At 43.3% G+C, this 14,224-nt stretch overlaps 1 protein-coding gene across 5 annotated transcripts in view; it reads right to left on the minus strand.

Moving 5' to 3' along the window:
* Positions 1–473: 473 nt before the first annotated feature.
* The window catches only part of PALM2AKAP2 (PALM2 and AKAP2 fusion), a 526,924-nt gene continuing 513,173 nt past the window's right edge, over positions 474–14,224 (minus strand). For 4 of the 5 annotated variants that reach the window (XM_050943033.1, XM_050943031.1, XM_050943035.1 and 1 more), the window contains one exon: positions 474–3,196. In XM_050943033.1, coding sequence (XP_050798990.1) covers positions 3,104–3,196 — 93 coding nt within the window. In that variant the 3' untranslated portion in view covers positions 474–3,103. The remainder of the gene's footprint in view (positions 3,197–14,224) is intronic. The other variant, XM_050943032.1, reaches the window with a different exon arrangement.

A 14,224-nucleotide genomic window follows, 5' to 3' on the forward strand; every position in this document is an offset into this window, starting at 1 on the left:
AAAGGTTTTTTTTTATAATTTCTTTTGCGGAGACCAAGTTAATTTGGCAGTAGTGTTCCTTTGTTACATTTGATTTATTTATATATAGAGACCTATGCCTGCCTATATTTATAGACCTATACGCTTGGTAGCATGCAACTGAAATAAAGAGGCAAGTAAACTGCATAGCATTTAAGTTATCATAGCACTGAACCATGTGCTGCTGACAACAATGATTTTGCTTCCATAATTTCTGGAAGAGAAAGGGATGGGTGGTAGAGATTAGCTATACTTGACTGGTGCATGCAAATATTTTCTTATTGCAGGATATGTGAAAATGCTGCTTAGATTCCATCCCAGCACAAAGGATTCCAAGATGGCAAAACCACACTGGTTTTATAGGCGATTGACTTTATTTTCACAGAAGGAGTTGGGGGGGAAGGAGCACACAAAACAGGAGATGCCCCGTGACAAGCAATATAAAGCTGAAGAAGTGACATCCAATGTTTTATTTATTTATTTATTACTTACAAAAAATAATCCCTCAAGAAAACAACAGATGCATGTTTCTTAAAAGGTAAGAGAGAGCCAGGAATTCCTGATAATGCCCTCAACCCTAGGAAATGGCAACCATGCAGAGGGAGAAGCTAATTCATTTCAAAGGGAGCAAAAGCTGTAAGAATCCAACCATTGCAGTGAGAAGTTCAAATGTACGTGCCTTGATGTAAGACCATTTCTCAGTAATGAGCCACTTATGACATACAGCTTGATACTATGTAACATTGCTAGAGAAGTGTTTTCCAAGATTCATCTATGTTCTCCTCAAACCAAGAGGGATCCAAACCCCCTCTCAATATGGGTGTGCAACTCCTGTAAGTGTTACTACACACAATACCTGCCCATTAGCTGGGAAACAGACTGCTAAGTGTGTGGAATTATACTTCCTATAGTCTACTGGTAACACTAACACACCTTTATTGAACCGGATCAGAATTGAGTAGATTGGTATTTACAGCTGGTCTATGTGTATACTCTTAAGTATGACACACTTTAAAGAAATCAATGCAAGACAATTGCCCAGTTCAAAAGAGTTTTCTTTTGTTAATAGGTAATTCACAGAACAGCTTTAATGAATGCTTATTGCCACTTTTACTACAATCCCTGAACACAGGCTTCAAAATCTTTGACCGTGTAAAGGAACCTGTGAGATGTGTGTCAAACCACAGGCTGGAAAGAAATTAAAAACAATAAATTGTTTTGGTTGCAGGCTTTATGTTTGCCCAATAAAAGCACCAGAATAATGTTCACAGTATCTAAAGCCATTTTAGATGAGCCTCGGAATAAAACACCATGTTAGGTCACAGAGCAGTATGAAAACAGAAGAGGGATTTCAGGGAGCGTCAGCCTCTTGGCTGATTTAAAAAGAAGTTAAAATAATGAATTTAGGTTTATAAAAACAATACATACATGTATATGTCTCCTAAACTTGGTAATTTCTAGTCCAGAAATTATGGTTCCCGGTTGTAAAATACGTATTGTATTGCTTTGCATGAAAAGAAAGAGTAAACCTGGCAGCCTCTATACTACGTATGAATACAAAGCACAAGAATAAATACATTTCTTTTCTAAATGTCAGATTACAAAACTGCTCAATACTTCGCAATTGTGATTCATGCAAATACCGTGTCAGGTCAAATTTTAATATTACAAATACTGCATCAGCTCAGTGCCATTTTATATCCCTTTTCATAAAAAAGAAATTCTCACTCACCCCCATAGCTGGCAAACAGCTTTGGAGAAAATAAATCTGTACACCCATAGCTCTTGTTCATTCTAGGATTCCAACCTCACACATGTGCTCGCTCACACCCAGACACACAACACCCTTCGTCACTGATTCCAAGCCTGCGCCCAAACTAAAGGTTCTCTATTTTGCTTTTAGCTCTCAAAACACTGAACAGCAAAAATAATCCTTTTTCTTGCTTCTCTCTCACACACACTCTCTATTACCCTCTTTAAACTTTTTATTTTCTGGAAACCTGCATACTTTACATTACCTCCACGGCCTTTTACACTGTATAAATATAGTTAAAGCCATAACTTTTTCCTTTATTTCATACCTCTGTTTGTGCCAGCATCTGGCTTGATTAAATTATTGCCTCAAAAAAATTAAAGGTCATTTTTTTGAGTGTGTTCCCCTCACCTTTCTGACTTAGGTTATTCAATCTTTATTCATTTTGTACATATGCCTCTGCCCACACCCATCATAAAAATAGGCATTGCCCGCTAAATACAGATTGTATATTTAGAAAGTTATGTAAATATGCACTGAGAAACTGGAGACCAGTTCATATTGCAAGTATACAAGATCCTAAAGCTAAGGTTATCCGTTTGGCTTGGCATTCCCCCCAGCTCTCTCCTAAACTGACAGTTTGTGTTTGCAACAGACCAGGATACTTTATTAAATATTCTGACTGCAAAACATGGATTGTACATTTGCAATAACAGCCTCCAATTTTTAAATGAAAAATTAAGAGAAAGGGGGAAAAAATCTTCAAGCCCCCCACTCCGCAAATAAGAGCAAAAACAACAAATCATTGCATTTTATGGCTCTCTAGAGTAAACCAAAGTAACATTAACGCTCTTAATGCAGCAGGTGGAATGATGGAGAAGCTACAGGCAAGTCCAAAGGAAGCCTGGTGACACAACAGGCTATCCTGGGCCAAACTCTCTTGTTGATACAAAGCAGGACTGGAAATTCAGTTAGAAGGAAGCACATATATTTGCCCTGCCTTAAGTTTTTGCCAACTCCTTCAGCCTCTTGTGCTGATCTGTTGCAACGGGTCTGCTGCTGCTGCTTCTGCCAATGGCGATGACACCCTTCCTTGACCAGTCCACACCTAACATCCTCTCATTCTTTTTTGGGGGGTGTGTGTGTGTGGATTTTGTGGGTGGGTTTCTCTCTTTCGCTTAATGGTGCCTGGAGATGGCGCAATCCCGTCTCTGTGGATCAGTGAGCTTGCTGGATCTTTAATAAATATCGGATTAAATGATGCTGCTTTTTTTTTTGTTTGTTTGTTTGTTTGGTTCGTCGGTCCGAAACACCCGTTTTATTGCAAGGGGATTATTCATTCTCTTCCTGGTTGGCATAAATTCCAGCCTCCCAGCGCAGTGCCAGGGCACTCTTCCTGCGACTCACCCTGGTAGCCTCAAGGACCTGGAAAAGAAAACACACTGCTTACTTTGGTTCCCTTCTTCCACTCCTCTCTCCTATCCATCTTCCCCCCCACCCCAATTACTAGCACACACAGAGATTAATTATGCAGTCCACGCTCACCACTCCATCACACGAGCAACATGACCGAGGCTACTTATGTCTTTAACGGCTTGCCAGTGTGAGCAAGGGTTACGCCAAATAGCTCCTAAGGTCAAAGCTGGACTATTTAAATCCTAATATTCATACAGCAGCCTAAGTTAGAAGCGGAGAAGTCAAGTCTAGCTCTGCAGGCCTAACTCAGGCTGCTGCATGCTCCCTATCCCAATTCAGACAGGTCAAGTGACAACCAGCAGGGGGAGGATGGTTACGAAGGATCAATTTTCACCTACGTGTGGGGATTACGTACAGCACAAGGTAACCATATACATACATGACACTCATCAGAGGCACAGTTCCAGCCCACTGTAGACAAGAGGAGCCTTGTCATTGACTTCAATCAGCTTTGGAGCTAGCTCTTTGTCTGTCAGATTGTTTTTCATTTAAACATGTCATTACCTGTAGACAAAAGGGTCCTTCACACTGGCTTGCTGTGGTGTTTGGATTGAAGCAAAATCAATGAAAAAGCCACTGCTTGGAACACATGCATGGAAGGACACAGAGTCCTCTGGGTGAAAGAACCACACATTACATGCCTAAAGAGGATGATGTGATACACAGGCCCGGTCTTTGCCACCGGCACAAGGGTGAATTTCCCCCTTGGGGAATAAAAGGAAATCTCAGACATACTCCATCAGATCCTTCCTTCAGCATGCTGTTTGTCCTGACTTCTCCACGTCTCACCAAACCTTTTAGAACGTTCCTAGGCTTAACCAATGCCAGACAAGAACCACATGGGTGAGCTTAAGTTTGAACCTGATCCAAAGCCCACTGAAATCAATGGAAAATTGCTCAATGGCTTCTAGGGGCTTTCAACACGAGAAACATTTTCAAGGGGATTATAGATTTAGGTTAAAAAAATCCAAATCAACCATGATGCCGCTAAAGCGTCCAGGTTAGCTAGTGCATGCAGCCCTGTATTCCTATTACTGTCACCCTCGCTGTCCCCCGCCCCACCAGTGTGTTCTACACATATATGGCACGTCTTGGCATTGCACAGACTGTCCAGCCTCTGGGGCTGGGATTGTGTTATGGTATGTCTATAGACAGCCCAGCACACTAGGGTTCCAATCTGATTACAAATATCTGAATGTAAGAATGAGGATACTAGCTACAAAGAGCATCTGAAGGTAACCTAGCTGCCAGTTGGTGGGTGAGTAGAGGTTATTTGGTCTTGCAACTTGTAACAATCCATGATTGCACTCGTTCACAGATGTCAAGGTCTCTAGCTAGGCTGCATATATGCAGTAAGGAGCCTACAACTCCTGACAGCCAGCTACAAATCATTGCTACGTGTGCTAAAGGAGTATATTCTCTGTGGTCTAACACTAGGATTCAAACGTTCATTTAGAGCTCAGGGACACTCAGCAGTTTGGGGAAAGAAGGGGTTTGGCAAAGCTTTGTGCCATGTAGTTTGCATGCCCTCTAATTTCTTTTGAGCTGGTGGATCAACAAACCCCAAAACTCAAGGTGAAACTAAGCCAGCACACGCACTATTGAGTTGAAATCGTATCACCTTTCCTGGCAGCGATGGGGAGGGACTATTTGTGCCCAAAACTCAGTCCAGGTTTACTGGAATGTTATATTACTGAAGATCTGCATAAAGCTACTTATAGCCTCTTTGTAAACCATTAGAAGGCAAGACCATTCAAATGGAAGCAGGTCTGATTCCATCCAGCAGAGGGAGGTGATGCTTACACGCCCACCAATATGTTTACAAGATAAAACCCCACACCATTTCTTGCATAAAACTCCACAGAGACACTACAGCCGCTAATGCCATATTGATTCTGCTGCAGCTACAAAGCTGGGGACTTATGGGTCAAATGAGGTGTCAGGGATTCTGACTGCATAAACCATGCCCTCGGACAAGATCTCGAAGGGGTTCAGCACCACTGCCCAGGTTTTCTTGACAACTTGTTCAGAAGGACAAAAGGAACACAGTCGCTCTTTCAGCGTCAGCACAATAGGAAATAAACGTTGGTGCTTTCTTAGCTTCAAAACTGGGGAATGTCGCTGAGCAGTGGCAGAAGCAGGAGAAAATGGGAATGAGGATGAAAGAGAACTGCAGGGTAAAGGAGAAGTTACATTCTAACAGGATATGAAAAGTAAATACAAAAGACACCAAACTCAGGGCAAAAACCTGAGGCCCTTATCAGAGCAAAACCACCATGGCAGTAGAGGAGAGTTTTACTTAAGTAAGGATTGCACAATTTGGGCGTTTTAGGCTAATGTAAAACATAATGGATTTTGTTTTAGTCCCAGTGTTCTAGGGCCAGATCCTCATCTGGTGTGAAATAAACATGGTTCCACTGACTTCAGTGCTGGTTTTTAACCAGCTGAGGATCTGGCCTTTTGGTTTAAGATTTCTGCTTTGGATTGGCACTATTTTAGCTTTAAGCTACCAAAGCCCCAGAGCAGAAACGCCTTCCCTCCATTACGTCCCCTTTGTCCCTCCTCTCTCTCTTCCTCCTCATCGCTGGTTTAAAGCTGCTAATCTACTATATGTGAACACTGTTCTCAGTCAAAGAACATGGCTGGCAGGAAGAAATACAATGGGCTAGATCGGGGTTCTCAAACTGGGAGGTCGTGACCCCTCTGGGGGGTCATGAAGTTATTGCGTGGGGGGGGTTGTGAGCTGTCAGCTTCCACCCTGAATCCCGCTCCACCTCCAGCATTCGTAATAGTGTTCAATATTTTTATAAGTGTTTTTAATTTATAAGGGGGAGGTCGCATGAAGAGGCTTGCTGTGTGAAAGGGGTCACCATTACAAAAGTTTCAGACCCACTGGGCTAGATCCTCAGCTGGTGTAAATGACTACAGCTGAGGATCTGGCCCAAAGTTCGCATAGCTCCAATAGCATCTCCCGCTACAGCTTTGTTACTAGCATTTCTATAACCATACAAAATTAGTATTAGAGATTGACTAGTCATTGGAGAGGATGAAGCAGGATATTTATTTTCCCTGTGTGAGAATTACCAACACTGTATTGAGGCATGATAGCAAACAACCATCATGTCTATTAGCTGGTCTCCAAAGCCTCTACTGAAGTTTTTAACTTTGTCATAACTCTCATTGGGCCAAAGAATGAGAAGTGAAAGGCACCCCAGCTTCCAACGACTTTAATGTCTCTGTTGATGTACTATATTTCAGACTTCAGTCTTCATGAAAAATATTGTCACGGCACACATTAAATGGATTAAAAACTGGCTAACTGATAGGTCTCAAAATGTAATTGTAAATGGGGTATCACCATCAAATAGGTGCGTTTCCACTGGGGTCCCACAAGGATCGATTCTCTGCCTTATGCTATTTAACACTTTTATCAATGACCTGGAAGAAGAAAAAATCATCACTGATAAAGTTTGCAGATGACAAAAACTGAGAGTGGCAAAGAATGAAGAGGACAGGTCACTGATTCGGAGAAATCTGGGTCACTTGGGTAGACTGGGTGCTGGCAAACAATATACCTTTTAATATGGCTAAATGCAAATGTATGGGTGTGGGAACAAAGAGTGTAGACTCTATGTGGGAAGCAGACTGCAAAAGATTTGGCGGGGTGCATGACGACTTGATAATCAGTTGAATTTGAGCTCCCGTTGTGACACTGTGGTGAAAAGAGCTAATTTGATCCTGAGATACTAAACAGGGAACTCCTGAATAGGAGAAAAGTGCCTATACAGTTGGGATTGGTGCGACCACTGCTCAAAAACTGTGTCCAGTTCCAGTGCTCATAATTCAAGAAGGATGTTGAAATAATGAAAAGAGTTCATTGAAGAGCCACTAGAATGATTAAAGGATCATAAAATGCACGATGTAATGACAGAGTCAAGAGCTTATCCATTTAGTTCAACAACAACAAGGATAAGGGGTGATTTGATTGCATAGTCTATACATATCTAAATGGGGAACAAATATTTAATAATGGGCTCTTCAGTCTAGCAGAGAAAGGTCTAAAGTGATCCAATGGCTGCAAGTTGAAGCTAGACAAATTCAAACTGGAAATAAGGCATAAATTCTTAACATGAGCGTATTTAACCAGGGTCATGGTAGATTCTCCATCACTGACAACTTTAAAATCAAGATTGAAAGTTTTTCCTAAAAGATCTGCTCTAGGAATTGTTTTGGGGAACAACGTGGCCTGCCAGAGGTCAGCTGAGGTGATCACAATGGTCCCAAACTGGCCGTGGAATAGACGAGCAGCAGTTCCATTGCTTAGCTCTCCTCAGCATTTCACCTGTTAAAATCAATGGCAGCTTTTGTTGGAAAACTGAGCAAAGACTTCAAGACCTGGCCCTGCATTATTTTAGAAGAGGGAATGGTCCAGAAAGAAGGGACACTAAAAGGAAGAGTAGGATAAATCAAAGGAATTCTGGCAGAGAGGAACATGGAGTTATTCTCTACAGCGCCAGCTCCAGGCACCAGGGAAGGAAGCAGGTGCTTTGGGCGGCCAATGGAAAGGGGCAGCATGTCCGGGTCTTTGGTGGTGGGTCCCTCAGTCCCTCTCTTCTTCTTTGAGCTGCCGCTGAAGAGAAGAGAGGGAGTGAAGGACCTGCTGCTGAATTGCCGCCGAAGACTGAAGTGGCGCAATTGAGCTGCCGCCAAAGTGCCGCCGATCATCTGGGTTTTTTTGTTTTTTTCTCCCGTTTGCCACTCGGGGTGGCAAAAAAGCTGGAGCCAGTCCTGATTCTCTATAAATCAATAGATTTACTGGTAACCAGCTTATTGTTAAGTTTTGATAAGATTTTCATAAGCTAACCCTTTAACTAACCACCACATTGGAAGCTCCCAATGAAGAGAAACCAAAGAGAAACCTGGCCCAGATTCACCACTACATCACTTCAGTTTTACACCTGTCCCTGAAACCAATAGGATTACATTGGTGTAAAATTGGCCTAACGCAGTGGTGAAACACGCCTTCTATATTTACCATTACACTCATCAGATACAGTAGAACGGTGGCGATACAAACACCAGAGTTACAAACTCACTGGTCAACTGCACACATGTAGTTTTGGGGAGGTGCGGGAGGGCATTGCCCTCCCAGTCAGAGCTAAAGCATGTGGGTGGCACATGGGATCACGTGCCACTGCCCTGCCGATTTCTGCAAGCACTGAGCTGCGCAGGGCTTGCTCTGCTTGGCCTGCTGGAGCACAGGGGAGCTCTGTTGTTCCCATGCTGCATCTCCTCTTGGCACCTTTCTGGGGGATGGAGCTGCCTCTCCTGCCAGGTGAGGGAAGGTGGCCACTGCCTCTGCAGCTGGATGCCACTTCCTCGTTCCTAGTGCTGGTCACCTTCCCCATCTGTGTGTCTTGGCACCCTGCATGGCCACCACTCTGTTATGGAGAGTGCCTGCGGTGGGGCAGGGCCAGGGAAAATGAGGGAAGGGGGTGGGGTGGTGGGAAAGAGGCAGTGGGAAAGTAGGGGGATGGGATAGGGCAGAGGGAAGAGAAGGGTATAGGGGAATAGGACAGAGGGGAGAGGAAAGGGAGGGGATGGGGCAGGGGACATTGGGGAGTAAATTTGCAAAGCTGTATTAAGTCAATATGCAGGTGTGAACTTTTGAAAGAACAACCATATTTTGTTCAGCGTTACGAACAACCTCCATTCCCCAGGTGTTCGTAACTCTGAGGTTCTACTGTAAGAAGTCACCGGCCTAACTGGGAACGGCTCAATTTCTCTGCTAACATCTGTGACATGGACAGCAAAATGGACTCCAAACCAGTCCTGTGTCAGATACTCAAGGAAGCCCCCAAACAGGCTGAACTAGGTCCTTTTTTTTTTCTTTTTGGAATGCCCATAATACACCCAGTTCTGGCCCAAAACACCTATTCCAATTGAGTAGCTATTTACTCCCACTGATGACCTCTGGCGTCTGCAGAAGTATCCAGCAATGGAGTGAAGTAAATGGACTACTTGCTGGGGAAAAGACATCAGAATCTGGCCCGCTACTCAGAGCTCTAAATATAGGCCTGGGTCCTAGCGTTAGATCATAGCGATTCTCATTTAGCACAAGCAGCAAAGACCTATAATTTGGAGCATACAGTCAGGAACCATATGCCCCGTGCTGCATTTATGTGGCTTTGGGTGGCAACACTGGTGTATGCTGAAGTGTCCAGCAAGTGGATTTAAGTCAAGAGGACTATTCATGGAGTAAGGTGCTAATCAATGCAAGTCAAGATATTGGAATCTTGCCCTCTGCTCTCGGCTACACTCATGCATGGCGCAGCATGAGTAGAGCTGACAACAGGCTTATCCCTACAGGAGTTGGGTGCCTAACTCCCAGATAACTCGCATTCTGCATGTAAAATACACATGCTGAAAAACAGGACTAGGAATGGACATCTCCTTTGCTGTTACTGCTCTCTGGGTTTTGTCACTTGTCTGGAATTGCCTCTAAAATTGGCACATAGGCTCCACAAAGATTATAATGTTAACAAAGTGAGGAGTGGTTCTATCAGGCTTCGGCTGAATAATTGACAAGGCTTCCTCGTAATGGAAAGAGTTCTAATGAAAACAGCCAGGTGATGTAAAAATATGTTCTGTTTGGAAAAACTAATTTGACCACAAAGTCACATTAATCAGAGAGATTTCAGATGGCAGAAATGTTGAAAGGACAGATAAATATTTGGAATGATTTAGAACTGTGAAAACTGTTCTTCACCTCTCTTACTACACACATGCTGGGGTTTAGCTCGGAGACCTTAAGAGTTACAGAACATTGTTTTAATGCCAAGTTTTATTTTAAAGTAGATGGTTAACGGGATAAAAAAAAAATGACTGAAGCAGTCACTATAGTCAGGTACAAGCTTTAGCCACCGGTCCCCTAGTGGAGGATAGAGAGAAACAAATTTAATAGTGAATTATCCCATACTTGCTTGCTCATTGGCACCAGCAGATGAAGAATGCAAGGGAGGACAGAATTCAGTTTCACTGCATCTCACTCCAGAACCTGTTACTAAATGAAACTGACTAGTATTCTGCAACCCTAGTTAATTTCTCTCCATAGCAGAGGCAATATTGATGTGAAGGAGCTGAATCTCTCTTGATGCTGCTGACCTGAGCTTGACAGAATTAAACACAGAAGGATTTCAGAGATGACATACAAGCAGAGAGACTGAAATCCTGGCACTCCTGAAGTTAATGGCAAAATCCCCAGGGACTTGTGTGGGGACAGGATTTCACATATATTGTCTAAATTGACTAGGAAGATTAGCTATATTCCAGCTAATTGTACAAGTGAATTCAAGAGGACTTTTGCCATCAGGAGTAATTCCGTGAGCATGAGGGGTTTGTAAACTACAAAACAAAGTTAGATCTTATTTCCTCACCGTGGTTAGAGCTTGCCCCATTCTTTGGAATAATGGATCAACTGACTAGCACTCAATGCTAACAACTTCTTAAAGCTTACAGGCAAGTGAGGGGAAAAGCCAACAGGTGATGGTGGCATCCAGTTGTTTGTTTTTAAGTCTTCATGCTGATAAATATTGAGGAGGCTTCCAGCAACATTCTCACAACTCTTCCCATGCAAACACTTGCAAATGCAATTTGTGTGCTCTCTCACCCATTCCAATCAAGTCTGAGGGTGTAAGTTCTACCAGCAGTGCGTACAAGGGACTGTGCACAAAAAACCTTTGCACGAATGAACTGTGCACACGTGACTGCCAGCACAAATGCAGTAGACAGGGTGGCCGCTCTTGAGAAATTCACCACAGCTGTCCAACAGAAAGTTAAATGCTTGAGTATTGGCCAGACAGACAAGATGCTAATAGCACCAGCAAAGAAAACTCTGCAGCATGAAGATATTTTATTTACAGTACATACTTAGTGCTAACTCCTGCTTTTACAGTATATGCACATACTGGGCTTCTGCAGAGTGCAGTGGGAGCCTCACTTACATCTGGAAACCCTAACAGAAGAACGTGTTATTGGTGCTGTGCAGTGTGTTGGAATGTGGTCATAGTCAACGGCAACCAAAACGAATCTGTCTTGCTATTTTGTGATTGGTAAATGTACAGTGGTCACCTTTACAAACTTTTCAGTTGCCTCTGTAACTAAACATTCCCAGAGTGTTCCTTATAGTATAGTAGGTGGAAGGAACGCTAAGAATTAGAGCTGCTGATGTAATGTAGTCATTCGAGACAAAACTTGGAAGTTTGTACGATAACCATACCGGGGGTGTATGCAAGCATGCAGTTATTAGCAGTCCTTTTAAAAAGTGGAACAACAAAAGAAGGTCTGGCGTGCTTTTAATGTACAACCTAGGATTCTGAAGGATAAACCACAGCAGACTATGGGGAATATTCACAGCTCAGCAGTGTTACAGGACTCCAGTTAATACTGATCAGAGCTGTGTTGCTAAGGACCTCCACAATGAGTGGAGAATCTATTCCAGAAACACCAGGATTGAAAAGCTATTTCACAGGGTTGAGGTTTAGTGACAAGGATTACAGTTCGCAGATTTTCACCTTAGTCAATTTTCAACTCTCACTCCTTTCCCACTTATCGCCTCCCTCCCTGCCCCTGCCCTTACTATCAGATTATTACGAATGCCATGTGGGAGGCACATAGACATCTCCACCCGAAGCACATGTATCAGAAATCTAAACTCTACTAGCTCTTACAGGCAACATATACACAGATATTATGTTGGCCATTCATAAATGACACTCAAAAGGAGGAGGAAAGCATGTGTGGTGAGGGGAGTCCTCTGCGCTGTCTACCTGGGGAGTGTGTGTGGGGGGGTGGGTTGGGGGGAGTCTTAGGTCCACATAGCTGTCTCTCTCAGGGATGCTTTGCAGAGGTAAGGGCTGTGCAAGCATCCCCTTAAATGCTTAGTCAATACACTTCAATCCTGACTTAAAATGCCCCTGCTTCTACAGCCTTGGGTCTCTTGGCTGTCAATAGCGCGAACTTGCATGCTGGGAATGCTCATATTGTGAGGTGGAACAAACTACTCAGGAGAGGGACATGGATTTGGCTATGGAAGAAGTCACCAAACTCCTTTGTGACTTGGAACTGGGATTTGAAGCTATACTGTCAAAGAGGGAAAGGTCGGTGAGTTTATCCTTTGTACAAATGTAGATATCATTGAAGACACTATCACTAGAGAGGCGCAAGAATCAGAATATTTGGATCTGGGTCCATAACTTCTCCAAGGTTGGGGATGTTTGGATCCGAGGTTTTACACTTGCCCATTACAGAGGATTTCATCTGGGAAGGTCAGAGCTGAATCTGGATGCTAACTCACCCAAGCTCAGGAAAGTTCCCATCCTGGGTTTTGGTTTGGTGCCATCCCTCTAATTACAATCTTCATCACTCGAAAATTGTAGTTAGAATCCAAGGATAAGGGGGGGAAAAAAGGTGTCGCTGGATAAGAGGAAATATCCCCCTGTGATGCATGATCAGAAAGGGTTACACATCCTGCAGGATGAATGATTCAAATTCAACCCTTAAAAACATATGGGGAGACAATGTTTGTGTTTTTGGCTACGTCTTCACTACCCGCCGTATTGGCAGGTAGCAATCGATTTCTCGGGGATTGATATATCGCGTCTCATCTAGACTCGATATATCGATCCCCGAACGAGCTCCTATCGATCCCGGAACTCCACCAACCCGAACGGCGGTAGCGGAGTCGACATAGGGAGCCGCGGACGTCAATCCTGCGCCATGAGGACGGTAGGTAATTTGATCTAAGATACTTCGACTTCAGCTATGTTATTCACGTAGCTGAAGTTGCCATATCTTAGATCGATTTCCCCCCGTAGTGTAGACCAGCCCTTTGTATAATTACATATATATGGGTAGAGATCAACAATGTAATCAACAATCCCTGTCTATGCTGTAGTCTGTTAATTCAGAGATCAAAAGAAATTCCTAACATTTAAATGAACTGCAAACCTAGGATATAGCTGTATTCATCTCTCTTTGAAATGTATAGCCAATCGTCTGTGAATGGTGGAAAAACAAGCAATTGCCTTGTGTGGATAATTACCAACTATGCTTTAGGAAATGAGTGTCTACTATTCATAGAGGGATTCCAGGCTGTCACAAGAAGGCCTGAGACTGCATAAAATGCAGGACTGGCTCTAGGCACCAGCAAAGCAAGCATGTGCGTGGGGTGACACAATTCCAGGGGCAGCATTCTGGCAATTTTTTTTTTTTTTTTTTGCACTTGGGGCGACAAAAAATATAGAGCCACCCCTGACAAAATGGGCCTGGGTCCTGGTCCTGTCATCTCGGATCTGCTTGAGGCTTTATGCAGGGGAAGCCTAAGTCATAAGGACTGAGATCCCAGTGCTGACTGGCCTGCCCTGAATACAAACATTGGACTATAACCTATGGACTTAATTCTGAAACTACAAAGCTCCCCATCTCTGCCCTGAATCTGAATCTCAGAACTTTACTCATGTCTGTGTGTATACTGATCTTTTACCCAAGGTGCTCGCTCTTTTCTTTTTAAATACATTTTATTTTAATTTATAAGAATTGGCTGTAGCATGTATTTGGGTAAGATCTGGAATATTCATTAACCCAGCAGATAATGTGTCTGATCCCTTGGGATGGGTAGAACTTTTTACATGATGAATAAGATTTTCAGTAATCTTCATCATACTTGACTTGGGTATCTGGGTGGAGGCCTGAGGCTGGTTTACTTTAAGGGAACTGTGTTGTTGGCTTCTGGGTAACCAGTGAGGTATTATAGAAGCTGTTTTGTGCTGGGTTGGTAAATCTAAGTATTGGAATATCCACCAGCTTTGGGGATTGTCTGCCCCATTCTTTGCAGTTCACCCCAGTAGAGTGACCTCAGTTAGCTCCCCTGAGACCCCGGTCCCACCCCCATACACATCCTCACCCTTATTTTGATGT

This window comes from Gopherus flavomarginatus, chromosome 3, assembly GCF_025201925.1.
Source record: "Gopherus flavomarginatus isolate rGopFla2 chromosome 3, rGopFla2.mat.asm, whole genome shotgun sequence".
Taxonomy (NCBI): Eukaryota; Metazoa; Chordata; order Testudines; family Testudinidae; genus Gopherus; species Gopherus flavomarginatus.